Source organism: Heterocephalus glaber, unplaced genomic scaffold, assembly GCF_053883595.1.
Source record: "Heterocephalus glaber isolate CG9 unplaced genomic scaffold, H.glaber_assembly_v1.0 deba00001870, whole genome shotgun sequence".
Taxonomy (NCBI): Eukaryota; Metazoa; Chordata; class Mammalia; order Rodentia; family Bathyergidae; genus Heterocephalus; species Heterocephalus glaber.
In genome coordinates this window covers 1-22,647 of record NW_028258508.1, presented here as the reverse complement: position 1 = coordinate 22,647, position 22,647 = coordinate 1, and the positions used below count along the sequence as shown (strand labels likewise).

The following is a 22,647-nucleotide window of genomic DNA, read 5'->3' as shown; positions in this document are numbered from 1 at the left end:
ATGAAAGGGAAAGTTGACGGCGACGGCAACCCACTCTTCAGAAACCAGGCGACGCTAGAGAGCATAGAACCCTCTAAGTGTGTGTTTCTTCAGGTTGGATTTGAATCCACTGCCGCGCGGCTCTTGGACGTGGCGTCTGGCTGGAGCCAGGTGACGGTCTGCTGGAGGGGCACCTACGGCACGCGTGCGGTGGCCTGGACCACTGGCTACCCCCCCCCCGCCCCCGGCTGGGAAACCCCTGAGGCCGTGCTCGCTGGCAACATGACCCCTGCGCTGGGTGAGTGCAGCTTTCCCACGCCGGCCTGTGGGTCGCTCCACGCAGGCTGTCGGCCGTGTCTGGTCTCCCTTCCTCGGCAGCAGCCTGCTGGTTTCCAGTGTGCTGCTGCCCGTGGAGGTGGTCAGGGCTTCGAGGCTGCTCAGTACACAGGAGGACGGGGGCTTTCCTTCAGGCAATTAAAAACCGAGTGATCCTTAATACATGAGGAGTGTGTTGAAAAGCAGTTCTGAAACCCTCCTTTGGCCAACACAGTAATAAGAAGGAGGTAGCTGAATCCCTTTACCTGTTCACCTGAGCACTTCTGCTGGCAGGCAGCTGTTACTTCATGTATTTTGTCACTTATGCAGTGAGTCTTCCGGGAGTTAGTGAGCTGCAGAGGGCCCCAGGGCCACCTCCTGTCACGTGCACTCTCTGCAGGTCCTGTGTGGCCTTGCTCAGGACCCTGGGTGGCTCAGACCCTGTGCCTCTGGCTTTCCTTCCCCGCGTCCTGCTGGTTCCCAGGAAAACACCATCCCCAGCAGTCAGGGACTCGGTGAATCCTGCTGGAGGGCAAGCCCATCTCTCAATGAGGAACGAAGGTTTTAACGTCCCCAGGTCTCAGCGAGCCAAGAAACTGCACAAAACACGGAAGTCCGTGAGAAGACGCGAGCGAGCGGTCAGGAAGGCGGCACTGACCGCACTGTCCCCCACCCAGCAGGCCTCCCAGAATAAGATGAATCTAAACGCCTGGTGGAGACCCACAGCCATAGGGTACTCGGGACCAGGAGCCCCTGAAAGCATTTTCCTTTTGGCACATGGTCTAAATTCAAGACACCTCGTTATTTTTCGTACCTTTTCCTGCAGTGACACCTCCTTGTCACTCCCTTTTTCTGTTGCTCTGGGTGATATACACAGCTTCCTGTAACTTAGGGCTTTTTTTTGGTACCAGGGATCAAACTCAGGACCTTGCGCTTTCGAGGCAGACAGCGGAACCACTGAGCTAAATCCCCGGCCCATCTTAGGGCTTTTTAAAAACTTTTTTTGTATTAGTAACTACTTACAATTTATGTGTAAGAACATTGTTCTTTGTACAAGTGTGTGTGATACCATGCTTAAATCTGACAATGATCTTGAGATGTTTTAATAAACTTAAATAACTTGATTAAGCTAAAATAACCAGAGTTCCCAAACAATAGATCTCTATCTTCAAAAGGGTTTAGTTAGCTTTTAAGATTTTAAGTGAATTTTTAAACATAATGAAAAAACACACTAAACACCATTATCTCACTGACTAGATTTAACAGTTGTTATATTCCATTATTTGTGCGTTTTCCCAGGAGTTAGCAAAAAAAAAAATGCATACATTATGATATTTCACGCCATGTTACGTCAGTATTTCTAGGAATACGATGGAGCCAGAGTTCAACCAAAGCCCAGCACCAAACACAAATAAATCAACGCTTGGCAGCATTGTTCTCCTTTTCCCACTGGATTTGCTAGTGGAGCCAGGAAAGAAAAAGAAATAAACAGGAAGAGTAGACAGGAACCAGAGGAAGGTTTATGTGGCCTTGGGGCTTTCTGAAAATGTTTTCTATATTTTGTTGGGTGTAACCAAATTTTGGAAAAGCAATGAGTTGACCACACATTTGAGACTTAGGTTTCTATTTAAGAACCTAGACGTGATGTGCTCCTTTCTCTGCACGTTTGCCCCAGGGAGCCTCTCCTTTTCCCACGGTGAAGCGAGGAAGCCCGTGTCACTGCGGACCTTTCCCAGGCCCAGCCAGGCAGAGGCCTTTGCCATCCACCTGTCTGGAGTGCAGAGCAGTGCCCCTGGAGGCGCTCGGCTTCGGTAAGGCCAGCCTGCCTCAGCCTACGTCCAGTGCCTGTCACAGCACATGCATGGATCCCTGTCCCCGAAGCAGAGGAACCATGTTCGTGTAGCGCACCCTGGGCCTGCATGAAGGGAGGGAGGGAGGGAGGGGACTTCTCACCCTCTGCTGGGCCCACGTGCCTGGGTCACACTGTCCACACACACCTGCTGGTGAACTCACCTGTCTTTTGGGAAGCAGCTGAAACACTCGATTTCCCCCAGAGATGAGTAAGAATAAAGCATCACATGGTGTAGCAGTGTGACTTAATTGAAGCCAGTGACTGCTTTGAGTTTAACTTTATTTAATTTGCTGTTTGTCAGTAAGGACTCTGGAGCCTAGCCTACTTGCAGTTCAGTGTGTCCCAGCCGGAAGCAGTTTGTTTTTCTCATACCCAAGATGCCCTGGACCAGAACTGCAGAGAGCAGACTGAGAGCCACACTATGGATTCAGTCCTGGCTGTGCCTCTCATCATGTGACCTTGGGAAAGTTACCTGGTCTTTCTGGGCTTAATTTTACTTATTTTTAAAAATAGGAAAATATGTGGGCAAGACTAGTGTGTATTCAAGTACCTCTGTGTGCATGTTTACCGAGGCACGTGATCCATTGGTGGAATCAAACATGGCTTTAGGATACACATTATTCGTGTGCCATTTAAAAAATAATTGTCTGGGAGCATATGTCAAGGTCAAAAATTCAAATGCCATTGACAACATTTTATAGTGCTTATCCAAAGAAGGCATTGTTTGAAGTTCTTTATATACAAACTCCCACATAAATGCACAAACACACACATATACTCTACTCCTCCCAGCAGCAGCTGTCTAAGGTGGGCACTATTACTCACTCCATTGGCTTGATGAGGAAAGGGATTTGTAGATCGTGCAGTGAGCCTGGCATCGCATGTCTCAGTGTCGGGGCCATAACCTGCAGCCACACCGTCTGGCCACTGTCTGAGCATTGCACCATTGCTTGTGTCCTGCATGACAGCCGCTTGACAATAATGATGGGACCTGCCGCGTCCTCCTTGATTTGTATGAGCATTCTTTTCATATTAAAAACCACCTATTAACAAAGAAAACGTCTGTGGTCTGAATCAGGCTGATGGACCACCAACTGCAACTTCAGATATAATTATTCACTCACAATAAAAATCTGTAGGGCTACATTTTTTCAATGATGAATGTTCTAATGTATTTAAAGCTTTAGGTTTACATATACATTTATGAGAGATCAGTCCACTACTGCCACTGGGAGAAGTAAGAACTCTGCTCCTAGCACCAGTAAATAGTCCCATGTGGTAGATAAGAGAGCATCCAAGCATCCTTGTGTAATGATCCTAGAGAGAGCCTGAGGCCTCAGATCCCTCAGGCAGCCGGACTAGATCACTGGGGACAGGGAGCTCAGCTCCTCGTTCTGCTGGTCATCCTTAGTCCCTGTCTCTGCTGCAGCTTCTGTCTGGGCCCTTCTCTTACTCGTCAATAAGTAGGATTTGATGGAATCGGAAAGGTCATGCCATTTCTAAGACACTTCCCTCATGAGCAACATCTTAAATATATAAAAGAACCCTTTTCTTAAGCATCATGGTTTAATTTTTTTCAGACCAGGGTTTACTGTTGCTGAAATTGAACCGATGGGAATCTTCCAATTCTCCCCTAGTTCAAGAAATAGCACAGTGTCAGAGGATGCGCGGCTGGTCAGACTGCAGCTGCAGAGGCTCTATGGGTTCCACGGGGACCTTGTTAAGGTCTCCTATGAGACAGTCGCAGGCAGCGCCAAGCCGATGGAAGACTCTGAGCTGATTCAGAGTGGGGAAGTGTTCTTTCACAAATTCCAAACTGAGGTTGATTTTGAGATAGCCATTATTAATGATCGGATTCCTGAGAAGGAAGAAATTTTTTACATTAATCTCACTTCCATAGACACGGGGGAGCTAGAAAAGTTGGATGTCAATTGGAGACCGCGCCTGAACCTCCATCTTGGTGTGGCAGTGATCACAGTATTGGATGATGATCACCTAGCAGGCACGGAGGTTTCTGTCCCCATGACAGCTGTGGCTGTGGCAGTTGGCACCCCGCTCATCCCTGCAGACACAGACTCCACCACACACCCTGGTACAGGCAGGACCACTGCCATTCCACAGGCAGCTGAGACGCTGGCCACTGTTCCTGAGGCAACTGGTATACCTGCCACCCCAGAGAAACCTGTCACCCACCACAGGCCATCCACTATGCCTGAGAAGCCTGACGTGGCCAATGTTTCCAACCATGGAACTTTTAGTCTCGGCCCAGCCGTTATTTATGTGGAAGAGGAGATGATGAACGGCACACTCAGTACTGCAGAAATTCTCATCTGAAGAACGGGTGGATTTGCCAGAAATGTCAGCGTGACAGTTAGAACTTTTGGAGAAAGATGTTCTCAGAAGGAACCAAATGCATTGCCCTTTCCAGACACCTATGGGCTCACCAACCTAAGCTGGGCAGCGGAAGGGCAAGACTTCGAGGAGCAAATGCTGAGCCTTACATTTCTCCATGGAGAAAGAGAACACCGAGTGTCAGTTCCGACTGTGGATGATGAGGAGCCCGAGGGCCAGAAGTTCTTCTATGTGTTTCTCACAGACCCTCAAGGGGGAGCCCAGATCGTGAAGGGAGAGGATGACGCTGGATTCACAGCTTTTGCTGTGGTTATTATTACAGGTATCTTTGAATGAGGGAGGCAGAATATGTACTTTTGCAGTACAGACTTTGTAATAAGATCAAACTACCTTCAGTGTAAGAGGGTGAATTACTTGAGTCACTCATAGTCATTCATTAAAACATTTTGTCCCCACAGCATGGGAAATGTCGCTGTTTTCATCTGCCTTGATGTTGCGTGTTTTAAGTCAGTAAAGATACTTACTCGAGTGCGAGTGTCTCGCTCTGTGCTCTCTGGGGTGGCGAGATTGTGGGGCACCGATGTCTGGCACTCTTCCTGTGTGACCATCCCTGCTTTGCTTTTCAGGCAGTGATCTGCACAATGGCATCGTGGGATTCAGCGAGGACTCCCAGACTGGGTTGGAGCTGGGGGCAGGCGCTGAGGAGAGGAGACTGAGACTTGTGGTCACAAGGCAGCCAAACAGGTGTGCGTGCATGCGTGCCTGCCTGTGTGCCTGCGTGTGCACCCACGGGTGTGCGTGGTGTGGCAGCCTGGCTCTCTGTACCGTACTGAATTGAGGTTCGTGCAGGTGTAGATGCTGAGGGGCGCGGGGTAGGGCTGCTGTGTCAGACCCCACCGGTGTGCCGGTCCTGGATCATAAGTGGTGCTGCCGGGAATGTTCACACTTCAGAGAGGGCCGTGCAGATGCCAGGTTACCCAGGTCCTCACATCATGCTATTTATTGTGCTGTTTTTAGCAGCACATGTTTGCAGGACATAGTGATTACAGTTGTCGCAGGGAGTTGGTACAGGGACATGACACGTCTTAATTATTCCTCTTTTCTGCTTTTCACCCCTCACCCCTTCCTTCCTGCTCCTTGCAACAGTTGGTCCCCTTCCCATTTGCAGAAGTTCTGCCTTCATCATTTTCCCTGCAGTTCCTTTTTTTCTATACCTTTTCCTTCCTCTCTCCTTCTTCCTCCCTTCATCTCATTTCCCCAGCCATTTGAAAAAGATTTCCCTATTTTCTGTTATCTATCTTTTATTTTGCACCTTACTTGTATTTTGGCTTCTTCATGTAAGGGAAAGCATGTGATATTTAAGCTTGTGTATCTGACCTGTTATTTCACTTAATACTGTCATCTCAAGTTGCATCCATTTACCTACAAATGCCTCAAGTTTATCCTTCTTTATGGCACAGTAGTACTCCATTATGTGTAAATACACATTATCTTTATCCGTTTATCTGTTGATGGACATATAGGCCATTCCTGAGATTTAGCTGTCATAAATATTGCTGCTATAAACATGGCTATGCATCACGATGGTTGGATGTCTTTAACATACTATTCTCTGATAACTTCAAATACATAACCATTTTACTCTGAGGGAGACCTGGGTACCAAAACTTTACTTACAAATTAACTATATAGACACATGTTTGAATGCTCATCATGAACATGTACTTAGTATGCACACATGCATGTGTTTATACGTTATATTTCCTCCTAAATATTTTGTGAAAATGTAAATCATCTTTTGCACTTTATTTTTACAATGACAATCATACATTAGCTGTAATGCTCTTCCTTTAGAGAAAATGGTGTTAAAAGACAAATGAGAAACATTTACTCAAAGTGAGGGCTTCTCTCTAATTTTTGTTTTCACATATCTGGTGTATGAGGGCAGAGAAATATCATTTGTTTTCACATTCCTGACCTTGAGTGTTTCCACAAATGCCCATTCACTGCTGAAGAGAGTGCAGTCAGAGAACTGTGTGGACCAGAGCCTTAGTTTTCCTGTCTGGTATGAGCAGAGCTGGACATCTTCAGCATGGTCAGTGGCAGAGCAAGTGCTGCTGTGGACAAGGAGGCAGAGTTCTGCTCGGTGACCGCCCATGCTGCCTGACCCTGGGGGTCTGTCATACTCCGTCACTGTGTTCATGTGGGTTTGCTTCTTCCCAGGGCCTTTGAAGATGTCCAGGTCCATTGGCGAGTCTCGCTGAACAAGTCAGCCGTCATTCTCCAGAAGGAAGGCTTAGACCTGCGGGATGAACTTCTGTCCGTCTCAGGGACCACGACCTGCATGGCGGGCCGAGTACAATGCCTCATCAGCCTGGAGCTCAAACCAGAGGAGGTAAGAAAGTCTGAGGTGCAACACATGTGACTCTTTAGAATTAGTCATTTGGAAGCCACATCCACATTGTTTATGTGGAGTTGCCTTATGGTTACCTAGCCATGATGTCTCAATCTATGTGCTGGACCACAGACTTTAGACTTAGGCTATATTACATGAGCAATCTTTGTAAATGAGCTCATCCCTTTTTTCTTGTTTCTTGTTTCAATATTCCCCCTGGTCTAGCTACTCAGCATGTCCATGATCCCTTGAGTTTTCAGCCACAGTATTGTCTTGAGTTTCTCTGAATGTTCAGCAGTTTGCTTTTATCATATAAATATACATGAAAGATCTTTCATTCTCTTTTTATACATATTTAAGGAGCTCAGTTTCAGTTTACCAGGGAGTCACAGAGATTGATCTTGGAGAGTGTGTTGGTTACTTTTCTTGTTGCTGAGACAAAATACCTGACACCCAAAGTTAAAGGAGGAAAGGTTTATTTGGCTCACAGTTCATAGAGGTTTCAGTGCATAGCTGGCTGGCTCCAAGGCAGGGCAGCATGGCAGAGGGGCGTCGCAGAGGAGAAATAGTTCATGGCAGGCAGAAGGCAGAGGGCAGCAACCTACAAGGGACAAGCCTCTTTCTGTGCCTTGTGTCCTGTCCAGGCTACCCACCCTTATGATGGGTAGCACTCGCACCCTTAATCCTAGGGTTGCATCCTTGGTCCCAGCATCACACACCCTAGATCCAGTCACTTCCAAAAAGCCCCATCTGTGGCTGCCTGAGGCTTTAGGGGAGACCTAGACACAAGCCATAACAGAGAGTCTGGATGAATTTCTGTTGGCCACCATCACATGTGGTGCTAAGAGTCAGGCTTATCATGTAACAGCCATTTTTAAATGATTGTTTTGTGATTCTTTAATGCCTAAGGAGCACTCAGTAGCATTTATTCTTTGTCTGTTACTTATTTATTAAATTCAACACAAAAACTAGCCATCAGATTGTGAAGTTCAAGAGTGTGATAATTCTTCATATATGCTGCACATTCTACACAGCAGAGAAAGCACATGCAGAAACACTTCAAACATGTAACTGTACCTAAGTCTCCTTTAAAATAACAGTCCCCTGAGTTTGATTTTTTTTGATATTTTTCTACTTGCTTCTTCACTTTTTGAGAGTTACTATAATAGTTATATTCCTCTTTTCTAAGATTCATTAATATATATTTTAATACCTTCCCTGGATTTTAATAGCTTTACTGGTTCCAGAAGAGGAAGGTTGCGTGCCCTTGGTTGTTACCACCTTGTTCTTTGTTGGCACCTGGTTCTTGTCCCAAGCTGTTTCCCATGAGAAGTGCTTGTCATCTGACTATGATCTATTTTATGACTTCACTTGCTACACATATTTGTCAGCTTTTTGGTCACTTGGACACAGTACCCAGTGTCCACCACTTAACAGAAGAGAGGTTCAATTTGACTCACAGTTCAGGTGAGCCAGTCCATGGCCAGCTGGCTCCAAACAAACATCTTAGTAGAGGGGCATTGCTGAGGGAAGCCACTCACTTCATGGCAGCCAGAAGCAGGGAGAGAAGGGAGGTGCCAGGAAGGGTGGTGCACCTTCCAAAGGCATGCCACCAGTGAGCCACTTCTGCCAGCCTTGCCCCACTTTCTAATGGCAGCTCATGGGGCAATGAACTCACCCTTGGCTCAATCCACTGATACAGAGCCCCCGTGATCCAATTGCCTGCCAGCCGCCCCACCTGTGAACACATGGGACTTTCAGGAAACATTCTGGATCTAAACCATAATATTTCACCAATATGTTTTCTTTCTAATTTTTGCATTTCAGGTTAAGTTTTAATGCCATGTATTTCTCCCCACACTTATTTGTTTTTTAAGTTTTGCAGTGCCAGCTTTATGTTGCCATTTCCCTATTGCTCTTGAGCATGGAGCTGTTAGAGCTACTGGACAAATATGCCTGCTGTGTTTAAATCTTGTCCTGTGGAGTAGGGCAACCTAGACACTTCATCCCCTAAGAGATGAGGCTACAATCCATGGGATTCCTGCACCCTTTATCAGAATCATCACACCTTATATGTGAACAGCAACAACCTTTACCTGCTGGCCCTTCCTTCTGCTTTATTTGTGTTTCACAGATACCAACCATTTATACCTACTCATGGTACAATTCTTGCTTTTCCTAGACGTAATTGACTTATTTTTTGTTCTTTTTATTAATGCTTTCTTACCCAGAGAAAGATGTTTTTTGTTGTTTAATGAATACATGCTCAGGAGAAGACCCAAATGTCTCGAAATGTTAATAGTCTCCTACACATAAAGATTAAGTACACACTTTTAGGGTCACACTTATGTTACAGTTACTTTCATTGTGCTGCAAGAACTTTTCTCCTTTCAGCATCATTGTAGATTCACATTTAAGTAATTGTGGTGACTTACTAATGATTTTCTTTTTGGTGCACAAGTAATCATCTCATGATCACTGAAAGTTCAATAAGGTGATCTTTTGGTTTTTTAGTATTACTTGTAAGTTCTCTGGAGGCAGATTGGCTTTACAGCAATGCTATGTGTTTCTCAGAGTTGTCCTGATATTTCCTGACCTAAGCTATGCATTGAGCTGCTGTCCTAGGGCTTGATTTCTGTGATCAGAAATTGTTTTACAGATTGAAATCTGTCCACGAGAGGTGCATGTCGGAAGATAGCAGGCAGATGTGCTGCTACTTAAACACTTTGGTGATGTTAGAGCTAGAAAATGTTCTTGAATTCCCACTGAATTTTTTCTAGATCATATCATAGCATAGTATCTTAATTTTTTTTTGAGTGAGGCTTTCCTCAGATAACACTTTGAGTCACACTGACAATGAGGAACTGAAGTTTCAATAGGCAAAACATCTGATCATATTATTCTACATGAAAACACTTGAATTTACTGCAGTCCTTGCAAATATTTTTATGCCTTCCTCAACTGCCAACTCCTTATTTCCTAACTATAACTCTCCCTTTGGGATTAATAAAAATTCCGCTCACTCCACAATGCCTCCCGTAAAATCACCAGTTAGAATTCTCCTCTAAGTTCACAGAGTATTAACTTTCCTATGGAGGTTATCAGTTATATGCTGTCACGTCTCTTTATACATATTTCATCTTAACTATTTACTCTGACCTGCCTGGAAATCAGAGCATGTTTTTATTCACCTTTGCACCCCTCCTACCTTTCTCCCTAAACATGTGTCACATTTATGAGTTACTGCAAATTTATCATGCGTTTTCTCTCAAATCAGATTTTCAGTGAATTAGAATCCTAGAAGTATCTCACTAGGTCTTAAAACCTCTGTCCACACAGTAGATGATAATCTTAGAATTGTAAGAAAAGGTTTTTGATATAAAAAATATCAGTTCACACCTATTTTGGGGGATAAATGTCATTATCAGTCTTTTGCTGACTTGATTCTTACAAATTGCGAGTTGTTCGTTTAAAGAGATGAAAACAGCAAGATGTATCATGTACAGGTACAAATTCCCTATGATGAATGTTATCATTACATATATCTAAGATGTACCAAAAATGTTTTGCTAAAAAGAAAAGAGAGAGAGATGAAAACAATTCCACAGAGTGGAAATATGTTGTTGGTGACAGCAGCTGAAGAAGAAAGATCCTAGAAGATATAGAAGTTGTGCTTAGAGCAGTTTGAAGGGAACACTACCTGCCAGGGTACAGGGAGGAGGAGAAGGGGTCATTAAGCAGAGTGTCTTAGAGGAACTGAAGTCTGAGCGCAGGGCTGGGTGTGAGACTGCTTCCTGTGAGCTTGCTGTCCTCATGGGAGAACACTAAGGGAAATCTTAGTCGTTGAAGACATCTCAGTTAAGGGGGAGGACAATGCATAGGTGATGTAAGGGATGCTGGCTGTATAGATCCTTTTCCCTCGCTAAGTTGCTTCAGGTGAGTAGGAGAATTCTGTGTTGCTTCTTATTTTTCTTTCAAGTAAAATGCTCAAATCATAAAGTTGAATTTTCTTCTGCATTGCAAGAAGCTAATGTTTAAAGTATTTTTACTCTCATTGTCTTCCCAGCTCTTAAAGGACAATGTATGGGCAAGGTTAACATATATTCTTGTTTCAGTAAGAGGAAAGTGTTAAAAAGGAAAGAAGGAAGAAGATTATATTCTTGTAAAAATAAAAATTTAAAAAGTTAAGTACTAGAAGTTCCTAATGTACATTTTAAACATCTTACATTTCATAGTGTATCACTCATCCAGTTCACGTTCTTGTTATGATTGTAAACTAACACCTAGCAGCATAAACAGGGCAGGCTCTACAGCCCTGTGCTTCTGTAGCAGGCTTGGAGATTATTTGGATGTCCCGGCACAGCAGTATAAGTATTCTAAGCTTTTGACTTCAGAGCCATCTTCATTTTTCGCCAAAGGAGGGCCTCCAACTACACCAAACTTTTTCCGGGAATCGCATCTGCACTGGGGTTAAGGGTTTGGACTTTGGTGGTAGAGGGCTTTGGTTCAAATCTTATTTCTTCCACCAATGAGCTGGGCAAGATTGGACAAGTTATTTGGGGTTCCTGAGATTCTCAGTTTAAAGGGTGAGTGAAATGGCCAAGGAGGCAGGTTGAATGAGGTAATGAAGAGGTTATCGGTGCAGTTGTTGACTAGGAACTGGGCTCACAAGAGGTGGCTGGGAGTGGAGCCCAGGGCACCCAGGGACTGGGTCACAGCTATATCAGCACCAGTGCCTGGGGGCCTCAGGCACTGCAGACAACTCGGGGTTACACCGCTGGGTAGTGTGGTGTCTCCTGGCCCTCAAGTTCCAGTCACTTTTGGCCTATCTTATCTGCAGTTATCAGATCTATGGTCCTTCAGTACTTGCATTTCCTAGTTAAGAAGAATTTAAGTTACTTCCCTGGTCAATTACTAGGCCAAGATCAGAAGTCATCTCCTGAATTTCAGTCCATTTGCCTTTCCGTGATGATTTTTCTTATGGCTCTATATTAGCAAAATGTATGAGGCAACGATGGAAATCTTTTAGGGCTTTCAAGGATACAAACAGCCTGCTGCTGGGCATGGGTGCCGTAGGTTCGCCACCAGTGGTATAAGGTAATTAAGAGACATGATCTTAACTGACAAAATTTGTTTAAAGATAGTGTTTAAATATTTGTTGCAGATATTTTTAGAAAAATTGAAGTAAGATATTGTTGATTACTTTGGCTTTCTGCGTCTGAGAAGTTCTGAGCCCAGGAAACATCATTTTCTACCAGTTGGGGCAAAAGATCACCAGGAACACATCTGACCTAGGGGGAAAGGAAGTGGCTGGCAGTCACACAGGGGTGGGTGCTTTCAGGGTCTCCAGTTGCATTTCGGAGATTAGGCTCAGAGGTGATCCGTGGTTCTGAGTTCCTCCCACATGTCAGGAGTATGGTTTGAAGAGAAGGTCTTTGTTTGACTGGAAGGGACCTTTTGTCTGTAGCCTGCTTATGTGTAGGTGCCCATCTGTACACACTGCAGTTCAGGATGGTTCTTCACTTAGATGATAGCGTATTCTTTTGACTCTAAGTAGCATCCTAATCATCATCACAATGAAAAGGAATATTTTATTGGAAAATAAAGACAAGAGTCTCTATTGGAATATAATACGCTAAACTCTTTAGTTAAAAGAAACTATTGTGAATCCAAGCTCACTTGAATTAAGCTCACTTCATTAAGGAGCTCATAGCTCTTGAAAATAGTTACTCATACTTTTCTGGTGCTTTAGTTTATTGTTCTTGGCAGGTTTAGCTTCTCAAAAGTGGGAAGAGTACAGTTATTTCCATATTTCAGAATTTATTGACAGTTGACCAGCGAACTGAAGAATGATATGTGCCAAAGGAAAATTAAACACATTTCTTCAGAAAGCAAGATGAGATTAAAGGTGTTTATTTTGTAACTAACATTTGATTTATTCTTGGATAATACCAAAGGGTTTGTGGGATTGTTTCATAACATAATGATTATCCTTAAGTCAAAAAGCGAATGATGAATAAGGCCCTTGCAGATGGGTAAAAGGGATGCATCCTATTAGACAACAGCTGGCAGGTGCAGCTGAAGGGACATCAGCACAGCCTCCTTGGGGGGTGGCAGGGAGACACACTGCTGCTGAGACTTTGTAGATGATTGCGTCTGAGTGACTCACGGCTGAAATCCAGTGACTGGTGATGTGTTAGGAAACTGAGCTCAGGCTTTAGAAAATACGTCATTTTAGACTGTTGAGAAAGAACAAAAGTGGAGCATGAGAAAACTACAACCAGCAGATTAAATTTAAATTTATTTGATACTGAATTTTGTGAAATCTTGAAATGTATATGAGACTATAGAATTGAATACTATCAATATTTTGTCGTATTTATGTAAAGCTCTAAAAATAAGTGTTATAAAAATAAAATCTTTAAAAAAATAAAAATAAAAATAAAATCTTAAGAATTTAAAAACTTTTTTGTTTGTCCTCAGTGTTTTTCATCTCCACTCCCTGCCCGGGCCTGTACCCAAGAAAACAGCTGTCATGTGTGGTGTTTTGTGTTGTTTTTAATGTTTACATAAATATCTCCTGACAATATGTAGTACAATATGTAATTGTAACTTCATGCCTTTTGGATCGTGCCATGTATATCTTATGAAACTTGATAATTTTCACTCACTCTTATGTTTTAGGATCCACCTATGTGGAAAATATTGAATGGTCCATTTCTTTCATTCTTTTAAACAGCTTTATAGTATTCTGTTGTATGAATATTTTATTCTTTTGCTTATTAAATATGCATGTTATCTCTGGACATTGATCTAGAGACACCTAAAATAGCATACTTTTCAAGACCAAAAAATAAATCTCATAAGAATTTAGTTCTATAAAATGCAGAATGTCTGTTGATTTCTGTCATGATCTGTAAGAATTATACCATTTCTTAATTTTAGCACCATCCCAAATTAGAAACACAGTACTCATAGTTACATATGTTTCCTTTTTCCATCATTAGATGCTTCTGGTTGAAATGCATTATTTCTTTGTGGAGCTCTGTGAAGTCACTGCGGGAGCAGCGATAAACAACAGTGCCAGATTTGCGCGGATCGGAGTCTCCCAGAGCCGCGATGCTCAGAGCCTCGCCTGTTTTTCTGTGGGTTCCCGGCTGGCCGTGGCGTATAGGAAGGCCACGCTCATCAGCCTGCAGGTGACCAGAGACTCTGCGGTGAGACCCACGGTGTCTGTTAGCTTTAGCACCCAGGTGAGCAGCTTCCATTTTCTGCTTCCGCTGTGGCCAGTGTCATGGCAGAGTAGTGGGTGCATCTGCTTCCAAGGATACCACAGTAATTCACATTTTATTCATTACACTAAACTTTATTCTTGCAGCAGGTCATTTTGTTCTCAGCAGCAACACATCATATTTTAAAATGATAAAGTTTTCTATTTTTCTTTCCTCTTTTGACAGAGTTGGTTATACAGTGCAGAGTATCTCCCACAAAACTTTTAAATCTCTGGTGGGTTAAAATTTCTTCTGGATGTAGCTACATAGACCAGAAGCAGAGCATGGGGGTCTTGTTAGGGATTGTATTTGTGCTAGTTGAAAATATAACCTCCAACATTGGCTGATCTTTCAGGTTCTTCACATCCATGAGCTTGGGTGGCCTCGTGGCCACGTTATCACATCCATCCTGTGAGGTGGTTCGGGTGAAAGATGGGAAGCAGACAGAAGCTAGAGGCCTACAGGAGCAACAGTGCCTAACCCTAAGTGACAGATCTGTTAGCCCAAACAACGCCACCTGCCTTTCTGGTATTAATGTGCACTTCAACTCAGCAGTAAAAGTCTAATATCATGAAAGAATGTGTATCTGCTGTACCAGACACATGGTTGCGGTGATGATGTTTCCTAACTGAACCACCTGCTCACCCCCAACTCCTGTAGCTCCAGGAAACCCACAATTTGGAAACCATTCTGAAAGGTGATGTCATTTACTCTATTTCAGGATTCTAAACCTGGTGATTTTAGACCTCAGGTTTACAAAGTTTTATGAAAATTACCATGTGGGGGTTTAGAGATAAAACTCAGTGGCACAGTGCTTACCTAGCATGTGTGAGGTCCTGGGTTCAACTCCCAGTATCAAAAAGAAAAAAAAAGAAGCTGGTGTAGTATATGTTTAGTTGTGTCCAGTCTGCGCTTAGTTGCATCAGTTGTTTGAGGGTGACTCGACCAAGTAAACAGCTCTGTGCATCACCTGCCACACAGGTGCATGACCAGCATGTTGCAGTCAGGCGTGGGGCTGGGGCTGGGGCTCTCCTGGACTCTCACAGGCAGCGGAGCTTCTTTCTGTGACAGTCTACAGCTCAGCTGTCAAGAAGAAAAACTCTCAATTGCACAAGACCCCAAAATAAGCTCCATTTTCCAGAGCCTTGAAGAGGTATGAACACAAAGAGTTGAATTCTGATTCCTAGTGCAGAAACTTTAGTGTTTTTTTCAAGAGTGTTTAAGGTAGGAAAAGAAATAAGAAAAAGTACGTTCCCTTCTCCCTCTCCTGTGAGGTGTATATCACAGTGTGCTTACCTTTTTCAGGGTGGAGGAAGAGGGCTGCAGATGAAGAACCATGGTAGACAGTTTGAGGCCCATTTATAAGCAGTTCATACCCTCAGGTGATAGGGAGTTGAAGTTGCCTGAAGAAGACTGAATTCTAATATCTCCATCACTTTCAATCTTGTTTTTTCTAGACTCATCATTCTTTGCAAAGCACATGTTGTCATGTAACGAATATGTAACTCATAAAGGACTCCTACCTGGGGAATTAGATATATTTATGAATTTCTAGGTTTCCCTACTGTGATGTTTAATTTTATGTCAGTTTGACTGACCACAGGGTATGCATATATCTGGTGAACATTATTTGTGTGTTTCTGTGAGGGCATTTTAGATAAGACTCATGCTGAAATCGGCAGACTGGGTGATTGCAGTCAGATCACCCATAATGTGTGTTAGTCTCACCTCATCAGTTGAAGACCCAAGTGTAAGAAAGAGGCTGACCGTCCCCTGAGAAAAAGAAAATTCTTCCTGCCTGGCAGCCTTTGAATGGGAACACTGGCTTTGTCTTTCCTTCATGCTCAGTTGGAAGGATGGACTTTCCTGGGTCTCAGGTCTGCAGGCCTCAGAGCTGTAACTACACCATTGGCTTTCATGGTTCTCAGAGCTTCAGTTAGAGTGAGCTGTGACTAAGCCATCAACTTTCTTTTTGTCTTCAGTTTGCCAGATCACCCTGAAGGTCTTGGAACCTCTCAGCCTCCCCAGCTACATGAGCTTATTGGTTATAATCTCTCTCCCTCTCTCTCTCTCTGCACACCCTATTAATTCTAGTGCAATACTATCCTTCAATTGAAGACTTAGTGGAGTCCTTTTGGCAGTGCCATAATACTGATGCCATTTTAACAAACACAATAGAAGTAAAGAATGGAGTCTACAAAGTTTACTACAAATAGAAGACTTCTGTTTCTCGAAAGATGGAATAGATGTGCTTTTCCCTGCTAAGTACAATTAAAGACCCTGGACATTATGTATACATGTATAATCATAACAGCAACAGGAAACTGAAAGCTGGAAAGGAGAAAGCAGATTAGCTAGGGACCTGGGGACCCAAGGAGTAATACAGTGGGACATATCTAGGATTTTCTTTTTCCCTTATATACCAGACTCTGATCAGAAGGAATTTGCATACAGAAACACTAATGAGAAAGAATATTTTTAAAAACCTCTCACAAAGTTTGCTCTCTCTAGTCAAAGAAACAGAAAGGCAGCAGCCTACAAAGAGAGAGAACCATTAAAAAGTTTTTTATACTCTAGACAAATGTTCCAGAAAATAACTGACCCCAACTGTATCCATACCAGAAGAAAGTGAATAGGGCATCTAGATTTCTGCCTTTGCTGGAGCCCTCAGCCTCCAGTTGGCATTGTGCCTGAGGGACAAAGTAGAGAGTTAGGGCTTTCTCTTTGGCCTAGTAGTAAAAAGGCCTCCAGCCTCATGTGGCATTGGCAGAGACCACTGGGGAGGCACAGAAAGGCACTCACACCCTTTAACCATGGAGTGACGTGGGGGCCTAACTTGGGGCAAACTCCCACCCACCTAGCAGTAATGAGTTCTCTCTGCCTCCTCTCACTCCAGTATCAAAGAGGTCAGATGGGAAAACTACACTGCTACCTCCACCTGTCAGTAATAAGTTAATAACCTGCCATTTCCTACCAGAGCAGTGTTGAAAGAAACCAGCTAAAACTGAAGGCTTAAATAACATCTAGCCTCATAAAATAATATGCACAGTGTCCAGGTTTCAATTAATCATTCATCACACCATGATCAAGAAAGATCTGAAATAGTATGAAAACCAAAAATCAACAGATGCCAATAATAAGAAGGCAGAAATATTAGAAGTATCTGACATAATTTTAATGCAACCATCATAAAATGCTTCAGTGAGCAATTACAAGCATTCTTGAAACAAAAGAGAACAACAGAAAGGCTCAGCAAAGAAATAGGAAGCTCTTGCAAATAAATAGAGGACATAAGAAAGTGCAAATGCAATTTTAAAGCTGAAAAATACAATAACTGAAATAAACTGAATAAATAAGCTCAGCAGCAGAATGAAGTCAGAAGAATCAGTGATCTTGCACAAAGAGTAATAGAATTATCCAGTCTAAAGAGCCCAAAGGAAATTGATCCAAAGAATCGAACAGATTGCCAAGGACCTGTGCAACTATAATGGAAGTTCTCACCTCACATCTTTGGAGCCTGGAAAGGAAGAAGTCATTGGGGTTCAGAAAGAAGAAGGAAGCGAACAAGGATGAAAATGTACATCAAGAAAAGTACTTCTAAATTTGGGGGTGGCAATAGTGACATTTCTTTTCTAGTTCTCTTCTTTCATCCTCTCACTCTAAAGCATCTACCTTCCATACCTCATCACTGTGTGATGTGTCTTTCGCTCTCTAACTTATCAAAGGACGTTAGAAAAAATATGAAAACTCATGTTTCAGTAGTACTGTTATTACCGCCCATCATTTTCTTAACAGGATAGGATTTGTTTAAGAAATAAGAGTGAGTTTATGGCAAGATCAGAGATACTGTGGTTTCACTTCAATGTTACTGTTTAATTTCCAGGAGTTGAGGGGTGCTGAAACAATTGGTCGGACTCTTGTATCTCCAGCTGTCTCTGGGAAGGATTTTGAGAGAACGGAAGGCACGCTGCTCTTTGAGCCCGGCCAGAGAGACTCTGTGTTGGACATCATCCTAATGCCAGAAACAGGGTCTTCAAGGCCCTTTCCTAAGCGCTTTCAGGTTGTGCTTTTTGACCCGAAAGGTGGTGCCAGAATCAAGGGAGTATATGGGACCACCAACATCACTCTCATCTCTGATGCAGCCTCACAGGCCATCTGGGGGCTTGCAGATCAGCTGGAGCAGCCCCTGGAAGAGGACATTCTCAGGCGAGTGCTGCATAGCATCAGTGTTAAAGTGACCACTGAGAGCACAGAGGAGCAGCTCAGCACCGCGATGCATGTGATGGAAAAGGTACGAGGTCCTTGTGTGTATAAACACTCAGTCCAGCAGAATGTCACGAGTTAAAAATCCATACCACAAGTCACGCTGTGTTACACTGTCAATTGCTGTAAAATGATGATAAAGTTACATTTCTGAACATGAGCCGAACTCTTTGCATCTGACACTGTACTTTTGCCTGGAGGTGACAGATGCCTGGTCAACACCCTGAGCCTAAAACTGTGGCATTGGTGAGTAATGTAGGTCAGCAGGAAGGACAGCCAAAACCTGAAGAGAGGCAGAAGATGTTAGACACTTCAGGTTCCTCCTGGTTCTCCAGAAATGGCTGATTATCACTGCCATTTGATCCTGCTTCTTGAGTCCATAAAAAGAAGACTTGGAGATTATCACCATCTACATAGTCCTTTCCTTTAAACTCCAGGAGCCAGGAGCAGCTATCTCCTGTTCTGCTTCTCCTGCACATTGAAAACTCACAGGCAAGGTAAATTAAGGAACAGCCAGCTGTTTCAGACATTCAGTTTGCCATGGACTTGAATCACCCAGGTTTTACTTTAAACCTGTTTATTAAGAATATCAATGATGGGCCGGGGATTTAGCTCAGTGGTTCCGCTGCCTGCTTTGCAAGCGGAAGGACCTGAGTTCAATCCCTGGTACAAAAAAAAAAAAGAATATCAATGAAAAAGAAGATGTTATTAGTAATAATAATTTTTTTATTACTTAAGGAAGGGCAATGATGTTGGGGATTTATTTGGGGAATTTTTCTGGGAATTTATTTTGGGCTTTTGTATCAAGACATTTCTAATCAACGTATGTACAAGTATAAAAAGTTTGGGGTACATACATATGAATTATTAATTTGATAGTTCTTGCATAGTGACATTTAAATATTTAAAATATTTGCAATGGGGTTTTAGAATATCTTGCCTATCTCGTATCCTATGATATTTCTTTAATACAAGGTTTGAAGGGTCACAAAAAAGGACATTACAAGTAGAGGGGGGAAGGCCATGCCTAAGAGTGTGTAAAGCTAAGAGAAATGCCTGCTGTCCCATGCCGAGAATGTTTAGAGATAAGAGTTTACTCCAGGAAATATCGTTACTTAAATTTTCTATGACAAAAACGGTGTGGAACAATACCAAGTTGCTTTTGGCTAAGAAGACAGAAAGTATGCAGAGTAACTCCATGCTAGGGTAAAGCAGAGAATGCTGTTTCACGTGTTTTATAGAAGATGGAAAGAAATGCTGCTGCTTTTTTTAAATCAGTAAGTTATGTAAAAGAATAATGGCTTTTATTGGTCAAGAATCAACACTTATTTCAAATACTGTATTTTGATCACTTTGTTTTGTTTTGTAACTTTTAATGCCTGCTTGTCGTAAATACCTAATGGGTATTGTGTTCAAGCATGGCAAATGGCTGAGGGAGCATTTGGGGCAAATACATGTGTGACAATATTACTTTGGCATTACTGGTTATAATAACAAACAATGGAAAAATTATGGCCCTTAAGAGGGCCTGGTTAAATCAATTCTGGTGTAATCTATGACATATAGTCATGTGTCACAGAACAACATTTCGGTCAGCAGTGGACCACATGTACAACAGTGGTCCCGTATGACTGCTATGGAGCTGAAAAATCACTGTCACCTGGTATTTTTACTGTGTGTTTCCTATGTGTGTATATGTTTAGATACAGAAACACCATATGTTATGAGTAACTGCAACATGCAGAACAGTAGCATGCTGTGCAGGTTTGTAGCCTGGGAACAACAGGCTAAGGTATAGAGCCTAGGTGTGTAGAGGCTACACCGTGTGGATTTGTGTAACTACACTCTATGATAGTCACACCAGGAAGAAATTGCCTTGCATTGCTTGGAATGTGTCCCTATTATTAAGTGACACATGGCTGTAGGTCATATATATATTTTTCCCCATGTTTTAGACATGGTTATATAAAACTAACAGTACAAGCCCAGAAAATGTTGTTAATCACATAGAGAGAAGGTAGTGAAATTTAGCAATAAAGAGTGCCAAGTTAAATTTGGATTTCAGTAAATAACAAATAAATTTTGAGCAAAAATATATCACAAATACTTAGTTGGGACATACTTATAGCAAAAAGTTATTGTTTGCTAATCTGAAATTCAAGTTGAGTTAGCTATGTTTTATCTGGTGCTCACTCATATATACCTTAGGAAATTAATATGCACTCTAAACTCAGAGATACAGTGACGGCAAACCTTTCAGAGACCAGGTGCCCAAAGTACTCCTGGTATCGTTGTCTGTCACCGCTGCTCCTTCCCAGCAGGCCGTGGGCCCTGTGTGCACTGCTATCTGATGCTGGGCTCATGGGCCACCGCTGGCTAGGCTTTCCAATGCTGGATACAGTTTTGGGCTTTAAGATACTATGTTTTCAGTGAAACTGTTTCATGTTTGTTTTATTCACCCCCCACCTCTGGGTTCTAAATTCTTTGAAAGAGAAGCTGTTCTGTTCTTTTTATTAAGATCTCAGCAAATCTTAGTATTGCACACACTAGAAGTAGCTGCTTATTTAGGTTAAAGTGATAAAAATATTGTACTAAAATCAACAGCTTTAAATGATTCCCTGTAAATATTTTCTGGATAAAGTTAGCTGTGTCTTTAGGCAAATTTTTATGTGATAGAATATCCTGTCCTTCATTTTCCCAGGTATGATGCAAGAAAAATTATTTTTAAAGCTGGCACTTGCCCCAGTAACAATATCAGTCTCTCAAATTCCCGGGGGATTTACTATTCCGATTCTTAGTTTCATTGGGTTTAGTTTCCTGATTATTGAAGCATGGTAAAACATGAGTCATGAGGTCTAATTTGTGTTCTGGAACACTTGAAGAGCTGAGGAATGATTTGTTCTGTGAAGTTGGATCAACCATACCCAGGGGTCCAGGGGTCTCCATTTCCATCCTGATTGCTTATAAAAATTTTTCCCACAGTTGATTCAGATCTTCTGTTTGTCCCTAACTGAATTTTGATAACTGTGGGTGTTCTTTTGTTGTTATTTATATCTAGTGGCTTTTTTGAACTAGGCTATTTATTTTTATCACACACTTGTTAATATTATGTGTTTGGTATCAGGATTATTTTGTGTATGGTATGTTTTATAATAACACCAGCAGTGATTTCGATTTCACTCCATATTTTACTGTCTGGTTTTGCATTTCATGCTGAGTGATTCTGAAGGACTTGTTTGTGCACTGGGTCAGCTTGAGCTGTGACTTTCAGGCCAGTCGGTGGGGAAGCTGTGAATCAGTGTAGGTGGGGTCGGGAGCATCCTGGGCCAGGGACAAGTTAATTATCGTCTTTCTGCCTCAAAACTAGCAGTAAGCCCTTCTTTCCAGGATTCGTACGAAGATTAGAGAAGTTAGTAGAAAGTCCTGAGGACTGCCAAGTGCTCATGCCAACCAACCATTACAGAAATGACATTTTTGTTTTTGTGTATTTTAGTAAGAAAAAACAAAACTTTATATTTCCCTTGAACATGAATGAAAGTTTAGGTAGCTCTAGAATTCTTGAATTGTAACCTTTAATTCTTAAAATTCTGCTCATGTTGCTCTGCTGGCTACTGGCATTTTATTTTCAGAAATGCCTGATGTCAAACTGAATTTTTGTTTCTCTATTAGTAATTTTTTCCCATCTGATTTCTAGTATGACTTGTTTATTTATATATATTTTTGGTACCAGGGATCAAACTTGGGACCTTGCGCTTGCGAGGCAGGTGGCGGAACCACTGCGCTAAATCCCCGGCCCTCTAATATGATTTTTAAGCTCTAGAATAACATTTAAAAAATCATCCCTATATCTGGTATTATCTCTTTCCTATTTTCTCTACATTTTTAGACATGAGTATTTCCTTTAGTTTGTTTAGTTTAGTATTTCTGTGTTATTTTCCTTTTATCCAACCTGCTCTTTTTTATATGTTTATATCTTAGGGTTTATCCCTAGGATTTGTCCTGCTTGTCTGTTACACTTTCTCTGAGCTCTGGGAGATTTTTCTTCATACTCCTGGCTGAAAAGATTTTCTGATTTGGTTTTCTGATTTAGTCCTTTATGAAATTTAGTGATATATGGAAGCTTCTGTTCATAGAAAAGCAAATAATTAAGAATAATCCCTTCCATTATAAATAAATATTCCTGAGGTACTTATTCCCTTATCTGTTGGTCAAAAGAAAAA

At 42.3% G+C, this 22,647-nt stretch overlaps 1 protein-coding gene across 1 annotated transcript; it reads left to right on the top strand.

Annotated features, from left to right (window-relative positions):
* LOC147820476 (adhesion G protein-coupled receptor V1-like) lies at positions 1-18,588 on the top strand. Its single transcript, XM_087204172.1, is given in 7 exon segments — positions 1-277; positions 1,970-2,105; positions 3,727-4,820; positions 5,125-5,242; positions 6,722-6,893; positions 13,901-14,146; positions 18,048-18,588. Coding segments are annotated over 7 exon segments (2,505 nt in total). The 3' UTR covers positions 18,510-18,588.
* Positions 18,589-22,647: the final 4,059 nt, after the last annotated feature.